This window comes from Patella vulgata, chromosome 2, assembly GCF_932274485.2.
Source record: "Patella vulgata chromosome 2, xgPatVulg1.2, whole genome shotgun sequence".
Classification (NCBI taxonomy): domain Eukaryota; kingdom Metazoa; phylum Mollusca; class Gastropoda; family Patellidae; genus Patella; species Patella vulgata.
Genome location: NC_065880.2, coordinates 52,916,223 through 52,933,487, shown reverse-complemented (window position 1 = coordinate 52,933,487; position 17,265 = coordinate 52,916,223). Strand labels below are relative to the sequence as shown.

The window sequence follows — 17,265 nt, the reverse complement described above, 5'->3', positions numbered from 1 at the left end:
CGACCAGTGGTGATATTATAATTTGAAATAATGATATCCAATAGGCATGCTTGTATTTTTTACATGCCGTATATGAAGCCACTGTAAAATCAAATTTTAATCGCCACTTTCATATTTTTATTGCAAATTACAACTTTGGCGACCGACAGTGTGAGCGCTGGCTACCGAGATCTTTTGGAGATAAACCTATATTTCAAGTTTCGTCAAAATCGGATAAGAATTGTGACCTGTTGAGTGTCCACAAACAATTGTGGACGGATGGGGTTTAACGTCCACTTGACACAGACTAGGTCCTTTCGGGACTAACATATGGATTAATTTTATTTCAATAAAATAAAGGGGTCTTTAGCAGTGGAAGGAAACCGGATGACCTGGAGAAAACCCACGAAGTTGGACAGGCAATCCTACTCCTTGTCACATACAACCAGGGATTCGAAACCACACCAGTTAACTCAATGACAGGCCTCATGATACAGCTTGCACATGCTAACCATTCGGCCATCCAACCCCCCAAAGATTCTAGAAAGATTAATTAGCTAGGTGTACTCCCCAGATGAGAGTCCTAAAAAGGGGTAATTAGCCATGTGAACACCTTTATGGAAAATTCTAATTAGAGCAATTTTCTAAAGAGCAAGAATACCCTGATTCAAAGCTAAATTTTCTTCTTAGAATTTAAAAGTAATGGTTATTTTAGAATGCTATTTGACTTCCAGTGTAGTTATACCATTGATCGCACAATATAGCAGCATCACATCCTCCAAGAATACTTGGGGGGTGTCTAGTGCTCACTCTGGGTTTAATTTTTTTTCCGCTAAATTTTCATTTTAATTTATTCGCCATATATTTTCTCCGCCCAAATAAAGAACAAATATCTATTAGATTTTTTCAGTATTTTCTTTTTACATAAGAACATACAATATACATATGATATTACAATTTACAATATTCTACTCTGCTTTGCAGAAGCACATTTTTTGAAAGCTTTTTCAACATCTTGGTATAACCATGTTTTCCAATATTTAGTAACATTAAATTACACAGTGTATTTGTTTTTAATGAATATATGTATATCTAAAAATTTCCATTCATCCTTAAAAGATCTACCTTTTCAGTATACGCTTAAACAAAAATGGATAATCGAGACTATGTTTTTTTATTGTACCGACTTTAGTAACGATGATCAAGGCTAGGCCTAAAATTCATAAGCTAATATCACGGTTCAGAGTGGAGCAATTTGACTGAAATTTCAAGCATATTCGATTCACGTTATCTAATTTTAACTATTATAGTGAGAACTGCCAGTTCTTTATCTAATCTCCCATAATGCCTCTTTAAGATTTTTCTTTTTCGAAATTTTTCTATGTCGCAAACTTTTGAGGTAGCCTAATGCAGATCTATTGTAGAAGTTGATATCGCTTCAACATTCAAGGATGTAATAACATTAGATGGACGAGAGCTGATCATGTCAGTATCATCTGTAGACTTGGAGCATTTTGGTGGTGATATACTAAAATAATCTGACATTCTTCTATCGGACGTTGACGAAGGCTGTTCAATTTTTCGCTTACGACCCATGGCATGTGATTTGATAATAACTGACTTTCGACATCCCAAAGAATATATACGCAATTATAAACTGTAACAACAAACCTGGCTTCATTTATTAACGATACGGGCAACAGGAGTAAGAAAAAGATAAAACAGACGTCATAATTCAATAATCCCAAACAAATCAAACAAGTATTATTCACAGTGTCCGCCATTTTGAATATAGAAACCGTCAAAAAAGTCACCGATTCGTATTTAAAGACAAATAATTAAATCTTTTGTCTCTTAATTAGTATATTACTACTCTTACTGTAAATACTAATCAACAGTAATCCGAGATTGATCAAGAGACAAAAGATATCTCTATTATTGGCACCTAAATGATTGATAACTGACTCAGCCAAGCACATAATAGACTGTAACGTGTATATATGCACAGCGTGGAAATGAAAGCTTTGTGGCAAGAAAAATTTATCGCATGAAAAAGTTATCACCAAAAATTTCGCCAGATTGAATATTTTATCGCCAATGGCGATTGACAGCGTGAGCGCTGGGGGTGTCTATAGTCATCTAGATTCATTTATTTCATTAGCGTTAATGTCAAATCTGACAAAATAGCACATTACCAGTGGAAAGGATAGGAAATGAATGGTGTCTTACATATTATTATGCATGCATCATATCTGAACAACTAGGCAAGACCTTAGGCTCTACATTATGTGTAAGCAATTAAATTTTATCTTTTAAATATGATTGATGAAACACTATACATGTCAGAAAATATTCTACTAATACCGGTAATCAATTAGAAGTTGAAGATCAATGTATAATAGAAGCAGAATACAATTAAATTATACATGACAACTAATTCTAATCTAGTTGTATTGGAAAGTTAACCTGTACACAGACCTTCTTTTCAATCAATATTACATCCAATAAACGCCAGTAATAAGAATTTCATGTTCAGTTGTCAGGAGTTCCTTTTTTTTTTTTTTTAAAAACTCCAGAAAGAACATGCTATCAATATACATCTGTTGTGCCATTAATCATTAAAGATTTAATCATGACCATGTTTTACTGTGTGGTAATCAAGCAAATACCACTTAAGTTATTCAATAGATTAAGTCTTCCAGGAATTGCTTAATGCTATTAAATCTCTCTCTTGAGCATTGCTGCATATTGGTTCATTTTCCAGTTTTAAGTTAGCCTGTTTTAACAAAATTCCTACACAGGACGCATGTTAAAGTTACAGTATGTGCAAAAGAGCAAATGGTCAACTGCTTAGAGATCTGTAAAGTATCCAATATCTACTAACGAATTGTTACAGACCATAACATCAATTATAAAGACAGATTGCCAGGCAACGAAACATACACCCATGACAGCTAAATCCTCCAGGCAGTCAACAAGAGTTGTCGCACGTTTTTACTTTTTTCGGTAATGAAACATTTATAATACACTAAAATCTGATTAAGAGTCACTTATCAGAAAATCATTAGAATTTGTTTGGGTTTTTTTTTTGGGGGGGGGGGGGGTGGTGGTTTGGATAGCTGAATGGTTTGCGTGCGCATGCTGTATCATAAAGTCTGTCATTGAGTCGACTGGCGTGGTTTCGAATCCCCGGTTGTACGTGGCAAGGAGTAGGGTCGCCTGTCCAATCTCGTGGGTTTTCTCCCGGGCCTCCGGTTTCCTCCCAATGCTAAAGACCCCTACGCGCAAGCGAATTATGTAAATAAAATTAAACCATATGTTAGTCCCGAATTGACCTAGTTTGTGTCGAGTGGACGTTAAACCCCATTTCTCTCTCTCTCTGTTTGGTTTTTATAAAGTTCTGCCCCATGCTAACGTTTAGTATACGAAACATTTAATACCATGGATTTAGCTGTTCATATTATCAAAATTCATTGAAAATCAATATACTTGTTCGCCTCAAGACCTTAAACTCTGTGTATCAATCTGAAGTCAATCGGATGATAACTGGAGCCTCTAGAGCGTCCACAAGATTTTTCAAAGTGATCAAGGGCCATAACTCTGGCAGTAATTATCGGAAATTGCTGAAAATCAAGAGGCTTCTTCGTGTCATGACCGTAAACACTGTGTATAAATTTAAAGTCAATTGGATATTAACTTTAGCCTCTAGAGCGTCCGCAAGCATCAATGTGGGCGTATAAAAAGAGTATTAAATCATGGTTGTTCAAAATACTTACCTTACCAAAACTACCTTTACCTAAAACAGTAAGAAAATTGAAATCGCTAGCTCTAACAATATCTTGTTTTGACATATTTTGTGCGTTGTTCGGAGGTGGGATTTTTCTTTCTTGTAAATCTGTTTTCTGAAACATACAAAATAAGATATATAGAAAATCCATATTCACGAAAATATCCTCAAAATATCATAAAATATATCAAACCATTTTACTTGGAAGATAAATTAGCAAGGGCCATAGCTCGTTAAAAATTAAACGTTTTCACCAGATTCTACAAAGTGAAACAATAACCTTAAATCTGGAAGTCATTGACAGAAATTGTTTCAATTCGATACTTTGTTTCAATTTTTTTAAGTTTCACACAGATCGGATGTAAACTTTTGTCCTTAGAACGTTCACAAGATTCTGCATCTCTAGAAGGAATTAATGGAAATTGCTGAAAATCAATAAACTTCTTTAATTTACTTCTTTGAAATCCACACATTGGATGAATTTTGAGAACTCAAAAGATTCTATAAAGTAAAACAAGGGCAGTAGAGTAATTACCCAAAATTGTTGAACAATGCAGATACATTTCCTACAGATCAGATGATAACTGTCGTCAACGATGTACAGACAGGGTTGACAGCAAAGCTGCAATATACAGTGCATTCTGTCACATCCAACATCGTACGGGATCGTTACAATATGTCGGATTATGCAGAGTGTCGGAATACCAAGTTTTCTCAAAACCGGAAATATTGTAACTTCGAAAACCAGAAGTATTATTATAATGTAGCTTCGAACATAGAACTTCGAATCACCAGAATGTTATTCCCTTTCTGTACATTCAAAATTTTATTACATTAATTTTTTATTTCATTTAAAATGCGTAGGTATTTTGAATAGGTCAAGTCTGTCGTTAATTTATCTTCTTCGCCGTCTTCAGTTGATCGCACTTTTGTCTTTACTATCACGTGTTCATTGATAATGGGAGTACTCGATTGAACATTCCGGAATTGAATTCTCTCAATCCCAAAAATAGCGACAATCGAGTGAAAATGGGTACTTCGGGCTACAACGCATGCGTCGACTGGATATATAAATATCTCCTCCAACCAAGCAGCCGAAACCTGTTCGTCGTGTTTAATTATGTCACAATTCTACTCACACCACCTCCGTCGTCGGGACCGACAGAACTGTGACAGGACTGAATTCCGCGTCACTCGATTGCAATTCTGTCAATTCGGGACGTTCCGGACTGTGAATCGGGCATCCCCAGCTTGTCGTCACACGGTTCGAAGAGATCCGTAGGGTGACCAAACTTATAGGTTATTCAGGTTCAATCGGCATGCGCAACGAATGTTTCCAACAGGTGCTAGGAATATTTTTACGACTGTGAATTTTGGGGAAAATTCGTGGATATTCTTGAGTATTTGTCACAACTGTCGTACAAGAGATTAAAATTATCAAAGTAATCAACAAAGACCCACGGTAGTGAGTTTTAATCTCACAGATAATTGATTGGTGATTGCTTGTTAATCTTTTGTGGCTTCACACCCATCCAGTTTTAATATCACGGATAATTGATCGGTAAGTGTTTGCTTCACACCCACCGATTATACAGTGTAGATTCAATGGAAATCGTTTGACGGGACGGCTGATTGATGTCGTAATCCGGAACGTACAGAGGTCGAATTACCCAGAGATTGTTTGGCTGAAGTAATAAGGAAATAAATCGGGACATGAAAATGGTGTTGGATGTAACAGAGTGCCGGAGTGATCAGAGGTCGGATGTGACAGAGTGCACTGTATAACCCAATTTGATGTGGGCTAATAAAAAAATGAGTTTTACCTGCATTCTACTTTTGAGCTCTTGAATTGTTGGTGTAACTTCATCAGTAACAGGAATACCATAAAATTCACCTTCTTCATGGTTGAGCAATTTAAACCATCCATCTACTGGATTCTTCACTACTTCTGATACCCCAAATGATAAAGATCCCATAAAATCATTTCTTGACGTTCTATCCCAATCCCACAATTCAAATGATATGCGCTTAGAATGGTCTTCTGCAGATAATTCACTGAAACGAGAAAACAAAATGAGTGAATATGAATAGGTTTAAATCAAATTTTTGTAATGTCACGGTTTTATTCGAACCATAAAAACAGCTTGCAAATAGTCTTTTAATCTTTTATGGATAATGGCATCTTGTCCTATGATATAATATAATACTGCCCATTTAGAAGTTAAATTGAGTATGCAAAAGGCTTCAATTGGGCAATGATGATAATTAGTGGTACTGAATGCAATAGTTTCCCCTAACCTTTTAGGTCTTGATTTACTTCCTTAGAGCATATTTCAGTACATCTTTATTTGTTATTATCACTGTGTGGCTTTGACTTCTACTGATGGATTACCTGGCATGATTTTTCAGATGGGAGTTGAACATAACATCAATTTTATCTGTGGTACTTTTTGACAAAAATACAAATTTTTCAAAGGGCATAAATTCCATGTTATCCCAAAGAGCCCAGATAGCCATGCCTACATTATAAGTCATCCTTTGTATAGCTAATGTGGAACTTGAGGGTCACGACTAATGTGCTACTCATACAATTGAACAATAGCATTCCTTAAAGCTGCAATTTCATATTTTTAAGTTAAATTTTTCAAATTTATTAAAATAAAGCCTTAAAATAGATGGTATCTATAAACAGTCCTACCTTGTTAAAGAATAATCCTATTAACCCTATAATTCACTATTGCCAGTTAAGAAATTGGCAAAAATATCATTTTCAACTTTAAATTCAAACGTTTGAAGATAGCTATTCCATGGAGGGAATAGAAAAACAAGGGAGGTAATTGTGTTATTATTTCCGGGGTCAAAGGATTTTTAAGAGGGACAATAATACCTATAATCGTATAATAGTGAGTTGACAACCTATTGAGCAAAAGACATGGAAATAATTATGTTTTGACTTTCTTAGAAAATATGAAATTATCGCTTTAAACATTTACTAACCATATCAAGCATTTTAAGATTCAATTCCAAACAGTTCAATGTTTGGGCTGAAACTTTCAGGCCAGTTATTTGTACTATTTCTTCACAGTTCTGATGCTTAATTTGTATAATTAGTACACTTTTATCAACATATACTCTGTTGTATTAAAAGTTTATTTTTCATTTGCTAATTCTATAACAACCCGGAAAACATTTGTAAATACTGTAAAATGTACAGTAAATTCAAATTTACATTCTCGACATCCATAATTCTTTATTTTTGTTATGAATCATTAGAAATAAAAAGAATAAGTCAAATCCTTTAAAGCTGGTGAAAATTATATCAAAAGTAAGAAATGTTGAGAATATAATAAGGTAACTTTTTTCTTTTAAATTTCAGATATGTTGCATGTAGAATTTAGAAAAGCCATTTTATAAAGCTGTACATGTAATTAGCTTTTTATGGACGTAACAAAGGTCTATTTATAATGATCATGTAGGTGTTGGTAGACAAATATCCAATATAGATTACAGAAGATTTCTTTGTCCTTTCAATATAATTTCATATCACAATGAATTTATTTCAGATGTTGTGCTATCATATAGAATTACAAGCTGCTACTTAATGTCTTTAATACGCTAGATTGGAAAATGTCAAGATAAATTAAATATTTTTTTTTAAAAAAAACACAGCAGAAACATAATAATAACTTACAATGTAAAGGTTTCTTGCCAACATGGGTTTAAGCTAGCTTTAATAGTTTTTGTTTTTCGTTTCGATTTATTAGAGTCATCTGGCACTAATTTAATTTTACAATAAGGATCTGCTAATCCATTTGGGTCCATCGGACAAAGATTTTTACCCTCTCGCACTAAAAAAGACAAAACATTGCACTAGATTAATAATAATAAACACCCATGTACTTTTACAATACATATATGGATCAATCTGATTAAAATCAGATTTTTTTTCAACGTCTTCTTTTTGTTTTATAATTCTGTACATTTTATAGTCTATCTGAGTAAACTGAACTAATTTTTATCAAAGTGTCATGTACTTGATGGCATACTGTAACCAGCCAATGAAAACTCTACTATTCCAATAGTACAGACACATAGTCACTGAAGTCACATGCATAATGCAGATAACGCCGTTCTGAATTTATGTTAGATACAATGCAGTACAGGCAGAGCCTCGTCTAAGGATTTGGTCGTGCGCGGCAATGTCGGACAAAGCCCGACCCGCGAGCACTGCATGCGCGAGCCCTCGCAGGGGGTCTCCCCCTGAAAATTTTGAAAATGGACTCCCTTAGACTCGATTGCTGAGCACTTAAAAAATAGTTTCGGAGATTTGATACACTATTAGTTTTGGCATCTTGTTAAACCATGGATTGATTAATACCCTGTAAAATTGAGATCCAAACACTGCTGCAGCTGACCCGCAGACAGAAATATACCCATAAAACAATCAGAAAGATGATTTTGTAAACCTATGCACCATGATATATTATTGGCACATGGGAAAAACCTTGTCAGCGATTTTTAAAACGTATGTATGTTGCTGCCCAGTCTTCAACTTTTGGGCTCAGTAGGCGGCACAGTTTGGCCAGTGCGTGGCGGTGCTGCCGTCTCGTCACCATGTTAAACGAGGCTCTGAGTACAGAAATAAGAACCATAAAGTTGAAACAAATAAAGATAGAATATTAATTGGATTGAACACAAATAGAAAGAACTCCAAGAAACTTCTACTTTATTTATTCCATGGAAATGGATGCAATATATAACTAGAGCATTGCTAACGCTGCAATATATGTCCACATTCCTGCTTTCATTGATATGGTACTTTTTAAAATGAAGAGAATAAAATATGAAATAGCTGCAATGAATAATATGACAAGAGGCAAAGAAGACTAAATATTGTCAAAAAAGTGGGTGTGACACCTCCCCAGGAGGTCGGGGCATGCATCAAAATAAATAGTTTCTGTCTTTACGGTATAAGGAATAAATATGTAAAGTTCCAAGATGATTTATTAAGAATTGCAGCTTGTAGATGATAAATAAACAAATTGGGCTTGGCTCTGCCCCTGGGGGTTGGATTTGGAACAATATAAATATGTACCACCCTGCTATTGAAATGATTGATATGCTGAATTTGAACAAAATCTGTTAATTATAGCAACCTGTAGAGAATTTACAGACAAAAAAGTGGATGAGGTACCACACACCTGGGGTTCAGAACATGTACCAAAATAAATAGTTGCTATCCTTACAGGAATAAAATATGCCAAATTCCAAGATGATCGATTCTGAATTCCAGCCTGTAGACAACCAGCGGCTGCCAGACAGGATACGCCCACATTTTGCAAGAGATGGATAGAGAACAAGCTAAACAAAAAGCAATTTTCCGTACAATCAGTGGCCATAATACAGGAAGTTACGATCCAATATGCGCAAATATCAAAAGGAACCAAGATCTTTGGGTTATAAACTTAAATTTCAGGTTTCATCAAAATCAGAAGAAAATTGTCACCTCTGGAGGGTCCACAACCTTGATATTCCATATTTCTACGCTATATGAGTAGAAGGGCAGCCATTTTATAATTTAATACATTTATAAAGCGCACACGTTCCAGCTAGTATAGCTGCTCAGTGGCGCTGGTTTTACATCAAGATAAATACTTTAAAAATACATTTTAAATTTGAGATATATTAAATTTATAATCATTTTAAAAAACATATACGATTTAAACAATTATTTAAAAAACACACAAGGCTTAAAATTACTCAAAATTTAAAATATATATAAGTTTTAAAAGTTAATTAGCAAATACGAATAAAATCATTACATGAATAAAGCAATTTAAACACTATTTATAAGCATGATTAAAAAGTTCAGTTTTAAGGTTTTTCTTGAATACTGCATAGTTTGAGCTGGATTTGGTTTGTTGGGAAAGTTTGTTCCACAGCATCGGGGCAGAAAATGAGAAGGCTCTTTGTCCAAAAAGGGTAGTGACTTTTGGAATTTCCAAAAGATTTTGATCACTTGATCTTAAAGATCTTGATGGCCTGTAAGGTTGAATTAGGTCTTGAAGATATCTTGGAGCATTGTCACAGTTTAAACAGAAGTATGTCAATGATAATATTTTAAACTCAATACGGAATGGGATTGGAAGCCAATGTAAGACTTTGAGCACTGGTGTTATATATATACTCCTGTTTGTCCGGGACACTATTCGGGCAGCTTTATTTTGAATTAGCTGTAACGGTTGGATATATGAAGAAGGAAGGCCAGAAAGCAACGAATTACAGTAGTCTAATTTTGAGGTGATAAAGGCATTTACAAATAGTTTAGTTGTGTCATAATCAATGAAGGACCTAATTTTGCCAATATTATACAGGTGATAATTGCAGGATTTGCACATTGCAGTTATTTGTGCTTTCATTGACATCTTTGAGTCGAATATAACACCCAAGTTCTTTACAGTATCAACACATGCGATTGAACTATTACCAACACGTACTGCATTGGTTTTTAAATTGTGTTTATTAAAGCGGGTTGAAAATCTTATAACTTCGGTCTTGTCGTCATTCAGTTTTAATAGATTGGTTTTCATTCAGGCTTTAATATCTAAAATACATTGTTCTAGAATAGTAATTTTCACAGTTTCAGAATGTTCATTTACAGCAACATAGAGTTGGGTGTCATCGGCGTACAACTGGTAGTCTAATCCATGATCTCGAATGACATCACCAAGAGGAGCTGTGTAGGCTGTGAAAAGCAATTTGTCTCAGTTTTGGTCCGATTTTCACGAAATTCAAACCCAACCATCCTTAGGGTGTAAAGGTGATATATTCAAAGGTTTTTTTTAAATCGGATAATAATTGTGACCTTTAGAGGTTCCTCAAGGTAAAAACGCAATTTTTCGTACAATCAGGGGCCATAATTCAGAAGTTACGGTCAGATATGTGCGAATATCGAGATCTTTGGATTATAAACTTATATTTTAAGTTTCATCAAAATCAGAAGAAAATTGTGACCTCTAGAAAGTCCACAACCTTGATATATCATATTTTTACGCTATTTGAGTACGAGGGGTGGCCATTTTGTCTGTCAGTTTTGGTCCGATTTTTACGAATTTCGAACTTAACCATCCCCAGGGTGTAACGGTGATACATTCACATGTGTTTTTTTAAATAGCATAAAAATTATGACCGCTATAGGGTCCACAAGCCAAAAACGTGATTTTTCATACAATCAGGGGCCATAATTCAGGAAGTTACAGTCCGATATGCGCGAATATTGAAAGGAACCGAGATCTTTGGGTTATAAACTTACATTTCAAGTTTCATCACAATAGGATTAAAATTGTGACCTCTATAGGGTCCACAACCTTGATATACCATATTTTATGCTATTTGAGAACGAAGGGCGGAAATTTTGTCTGTCAGTTTTGGGCCGATTTTCACGAAATACGAACTTAGCCGTCCCTAGGGTGTAACGGTGATATAATAATACGTTTTTTTAAATCGGATAAAAATTATGACCTCTATAGGGTCCACATGCTAAAAACGTGATTTTTCGTACAATCAGGGGCCATAATTCAGGAAGTTATGGTCCGATATGCGCGAATATGGAAAGGAACCAAGATCTTTGAGTTATAAACTTACATTTCAAGTTTCAACAAAATCTGATAAAAATTGTGACCTCTTTAGGGTCCAAAACCTTGATATACCATATTTTTACGCTATTTGAGAACAAAGGGCGGCCATTTTGTCTGTCAATTTTGGGCTGATTTTCACGAAATTCAAACTCAGCCGTCCTTAGGGTGTAACGGTGATATAATAATACGATTATTTAAATCGGATAAAAATTATGACCTCTATAGGGTCCACAAGCTAAAAACGCGATTTTTCGTGCAATCAGGGGCCATAATTCAGGAAGTTACAGTCCAATATGCGCGAATATCGAAAGGAACTGAGATCTGTGGGTTATAAACTTACATTTCAAGTTTCAACAAAATCGGATAAAAATTGTGACCTCTATAAATTAAATGAAATGAAATGGAGTTTAACGTCCTACTCCTAACCTGGGCTAATGAAGACGGGGTGACCTCTATAGGGTCCACAACCTTGATATATCATATTTTTACGCTATTTGAGAACGAACGGCGACCATTTTGTCTGTCAGTTTTGGGCCGATTTTCACGAAATTCAAACTCAGTCGTCCTTTGGGTGTAAAGGTGATATACTAATACGTTTTTTTAAATCGGATAAAAATCAGGACCTCTATAGGGTCCACAAGCTAAAAACGCGATTTTTCATACAATCAGGGGCCATAATGCAGGAAGTTACGTTCCGATATGCGTGAATATCGAAAGGAACCGAGATCTTTGGGTTATAAGCATACATTTCAAGTTTAAACCAAATCGGATAAAAATTGTGACCTCTACAGTGTTCACAAGCTAAAAACTTGATTTTTCGTACAATCAGGGGGCATAATCCATGAAGTCCGATACATGCCAATATCGAAAGGAACCGAGATCTTAGGGTGATAAACCTATATTTCAAGTTTCGTTGAAATCGGATAAAAATTGTGACCTGTAGACTGTTCACAAACAATTGTAAACGGATGTCCGGACGGACGGACAGGGGCGACGACAATATACGTTCACATGAAAATGTGGGCGTATAAAATTGTGATTTTTCGTACAATCCGGGGCCAATATCCATGAAGTTACAGTCTGATACATGCCAATATCGAAAGAAGCCGAGATATTCAGGATATAGACCTATATTTTAAGTTTAGTCAAAATGGGATAAAAATTGTGTCCTCTAGAGGGACCACAATCAAAATGTGAACAGATGGACAGACAGGGGCGGCGACAATATAAGTCCACATGAAAATGTGGGCGTTAAAAAATGATAATAGATATTACAAACCCTCAACAATTAACTTATTTCCTTGTGGTTTTATTATCAGATATATTCTTCCTCTTCGCTCTGTGAAATCGATACCACATAATTTTGGTACATGACTTTCACATCTTTTGTGTACATTCATATCACAAGCTAAAAGAGATAATGAAAATTAATGTCTATTGTGTTATAGCAAATAATACAAGTTGTCTATGGTAAACCGGTACAATTTGTAACAGATATATATCCATCGTACCAGATTTTATAAAATTGGGTGAATTTTCAGTTTATGTACCGAGACGCAATGAGAGAGAGAGAGAGAGAGAGAGAGATATGGGGTTTAACGTCCACTCGACACAAACTAGGTCATTTCGGGACTAACATATGGTTCAATTTTATTTCAATAATTTGCTTGCGAGTAGGGGTCTTTAGCAGTGGGAGAAAACTGGAGGACCGGTAGAAACCCACAAGGTTGGACAGGCGCCCCTACTCCTTGTCACGTACAACCGGGGAATCGAAACCATGCGACTTGACTCAATGATAGACTTTATGATACAGCGCGCACGTAATAACCATTCAGCCCCCCCCCCCCCCCCCGGCCCCGAGACGCAATGAAAGTGCAGTACTTTTATAAATGGATGATTGTAAATCTAATTTGAGAGATACACTTTAATCTTGTATTTCTGAATTAACATCATATCACGACGATAAGAAGTGAGAATGATTTTTTTTGATCGCGTACGCATTAATTCAAGGGGGCATAAGTACCGGAGCCACAGGAAGCAAGCGTTCAGAGGTTTATATCCTCCATGCAACAACGATGTATGGCAGCCAGACATGGAAACACACATTACTGACTTTTAATGTTTACTTCTTGTGCCCACTGTTATTTTAAAGTAAAGATGCTATTTAACGTCAACACTTCCAGTAGTTCAATCAGTGGCAGGGCTAGAAATTCACGCGAATCTCCGAATCTGATTCGTGCAAGGATTTTCGCAAGAGCTTCATAAAATTTTTCCAAAAAAAAAGAAATCTTGGAGAATTGTCGAGTCCGACTATTGAATGTCGGTCAGTATCGGCTGTATTTTGTCGGCTTTAGCCAACTGACATTTAATCTAGCCGATTGGTAAAACAATGAATCCATCACTATGGTATCATAAATCAATCTCCTTTTGGCTAAATTACAACGGGTTAATTATTACTTGTTAATAAAAAAAAGTGAATCAACTTGCTTGTTGGCTACAACAACAGTCATACCTCATATGGTTCTTAATCCGAGCAATTGGCACATTTAACGGTGATTTTGACAATCCGGTAAAAAAAAAAAAAACACGTTTTTTTAAATCGGATAAAAATTATGACCTCTATAGGGTCCACAAGCTAAAAACGCAATTTTTGGTACAATCATGGGCCATAATTCAGGAAGTTACGGTCCGATATGCGCGAATATCGAAAGGAACCGAGATCTTTGGGTTATAAACTTACATTTCAAGTTTCAACAAAATCGGATAAAAATTGTGACCTCTGTAGTGTCCACAACCTTGATATACCATATTTTTACGCTATTTGATAACGAACGGCGGCCATTTTGTCAGTCAATTTTGGGCCGATTTTCACGAAATTCAAACTCAGCCGTCCTTAGGGTGTAACGGTGATATAATAATACGTTTTTTTAAATCGGATAAAAATTATGACCTCTATAGGGTCCACAAGCTAAAAACGCGATTTTTGGTACAATCAGGGGCCATAATTCGGGAAGTTACGGTCCGATATGCGCAAATATCGAAAGGAACCGAGATCGTTGGGTTATAAACTTACATTTCAAGTTTCAACAAAATCGGATAAAAATTGTGACCTCTATAGTGTCCACAACATTGATATACCATATTTTTATGCTATTTGAGAATGAACGGCGGCCATTTTGTCTGTCAATTTCGGGCCGATTTTCACGAAATTCGAACTCAGCCATCCTTAGGGTGTAACGGTGATATAATAGAACAGTTTTTTAAATCGGATAAAAATTATGACCTCTATAGGGTCCACAAGCTAAAAACACGATTTTTGGTACAATCAGGGGCCATAATTCAGGAAGTTACGGTCCGTTATGCGCGAATATCGAAAGGAACCGAGATCTTTGGATTATCAACTTAGATATCAATGTGGGCGTATAAAAATACTAAATTATAATATAAAACATAAGTACTATGTCAAAAAGTGTCCATTGATTTAGTCAAATATTTTTTTCCGGATCACGGACCGCCATGACACGTTCGAAGCTAAAAGATTATCAGCCTACCGGAACCCTCAATACAGTTGGCATTATTTATATTACTGCTTTATTAAAATTTAATTCAATATGAAAATCAATGATGCCTTTCGAAAATCAAAGCATCTGTATAAACATTTCGTCAATGAATACAAACAGAGTTAATTCTAACGGTATTGGTTGGGTGGAGAAGTGAACGAGAAGTCACGTGACGTAAACAAAGCTCTCTTTCGGCATTTGCTAACTTCGTGTAATGAAAACTCAGGAATTTATAACACTATTTGATTCTATTTATTTATCATAAAGCAATAAAATATTGTAAATGACATAATTAGGGAGACTTTTTTTCAATAATTATGTTAAATATCATCCAGAAAAATCAAAACCGCGATATCGCAGTATGTTCGGTTTTTCAATATTTTTCTGAAGATGGTATTTTTGACGGTTTTTAACCGAAATATCACCCAGCTCTATGGTGCCATATCAACTTATTTTGACTAAGGCATTTTCTGGATATTACTTTTGACACTATTTATGATTGTTCTATTTTTATCATTGTTCTTGTATTTTGATGTTTTAGATTAACACAATAAACACAATCTTGTTTTTTTAGACAGTATTATTAATTATGATTCGGAGGATTCGCGCAGATGCTATATATGAGAATCCTCTTAGATTCTCGCAAAAAATGACGATTTTCTAGCCCTGAGTGGCACATTTTCATTGCGTCTCAATCCCTGCATTGGCCGAGAAAGTTCATCCATATTTTCCGACACGATTCTCCCTTGTCAGTGATGCAGGAATGAGGGCCTGTCAAGTACAGCTGTCTAGTCGTTCTGATGGGACGAAAAACCGAGGTTCCATGTTGTCACAATCAAATATCATATTTTTTCTTTTACATCCGAATTTATAAATATTTATGTTCACATCCTATTTGTCTGAGTTTGATCCCCCAAACTCAATTTTAATTGTCTAAGCTGTATCCCCCAAACTCATCTTGATTGTCAACTGCATCTGATTCTGAGGCATGCAGCATGTGCACAATATGGCTATATAAGCAGATGTGGATGGCACATCAGAGTCAGTCAGTCAGTCAGTCTTTTAGTAAGGTTCGTTCAGGCCGAATCGGATCGATTATGTAGGAGGGGGCCAATTTAACCTTTCTTCTTTGAATACATAACTGTAGTGAATATCGGACCATGTTTAATTAAATCAGAGGTACATTGGAACTGGGCCACGTTTGATTACGCCCAGTAGGTGAAACTTTTATGTGTGTAGATTATTGTTGGGCAACGTTTGATATGGAGCGGCGTTGGGGCCAAGTTTAGCCGTAGCTGATATCGTGAACAGAACATTTGAGATGATCACAGAATAGGATCCACAGGCCTATAATTATCTCAACTGTGTTGTGGAGAACTGTGCGGTGTTTAAATGTTTTACGAATAACTTAAATCAGAATAGGTATTGCAGGCCTATGTTTAATGTTTTCGTTGGACGAATAATGTTTTTGTGAATTGATGGTTTGATTCCCACCGGAAGTGACCTATGGACATACTGAACTCTGAAAATTGATTGTTTTACTGATCTGATATAAATATATAAAGTATTAAATTATACTATTAATGCCATTTCGTTTTCTTTATGATTTTGAAGACGCAGCTGGGGGGTAGTTTGCACGAGTGGCAATTGGTCAGGTGCCAAATCGTGACAATTGGGGGCTTGTCCGGGATATTCAATTTTAATAAACTAATGACCCAAATGGTCTTCAAAACATAAAGTCAACTTGTCGCTTTAATAGGTTAAGTTTAAGTATTAACTTGTACTTGTGAGACAGACATTGGTGAATTTATATTTGGTAATCTGAACTTAGTTACACTACTATGGATGAACTAAAAGAATTAAAAGATTTCGGTGAAAGTTTAGGTTTCAAAGACGAGGAGCTTAGAAACTTTGTTCGCGAACAACAAGACAAACAGCGTGATGAGAGGAAACTACAACGTGAGATGCAGCAACGTGAAGCGGATTTACTACAACGCGAAAAGGATATAAAATTGAAACTAGAAGTTATGGAAAGGGAGCATAAACAAAATCTAGAAACTATGGAAACGGAATATAAACTTTACGGTGAGAGTTCTTTCAATAAACGTTCTGGTGATAATTTTATAAAGGGACCAAAATTGCCTCCATTTGATGAAGACCGAGACGATATTGATTCTTATTTACGAAGATTTGAACGGTATGTTACAGCACAAGGTTTAGACGCATCGCAGTGGGCAGTACATTTAAGTGCATTACTTAGAGGTAGAGCTTTAGGAGTTTACGCGAGACTACCACGTGACGA

The 17,265-nt window shown here is 35.6% G+C and overlaps 1 protein-coding gene across 2 annotated transcripts in view; it reads right to left on the bottom strand.

Moving 5' to 3' along the window:
* LOC126811705 (calcium-dependent protein kinase C) overlaps positions 1-17,265 on the bottom strand; it is a 193,509-nt gene that overhangs the window by 54,655 nt on the left and 121,589 nt on the right. For both annotated transcript variants that reach the window (XM_050537565.2, XM_050537564.2), the window contains exons 5-8: positions 12,683-12,811; positions 7,458-7,614; positions 5,590-5,821; positions 3,756-3,881 (exon numbers count right to left, since the gene is read on the bottom strand). In XM_050537565.2, coding sequence (XP_050393522.1) covers positions 3,756-3,881; positions 5,590-5,821; positions 7,458-7,614; positions 12,683-12,811 — 644 coding nt within the window. The remainder of the gene's footprint in view (positions 1-3,755; positions 3,882-5,589; positions 5,822-7,457; positions 7,615-12,682; positions 12,812-17,265) is intronic.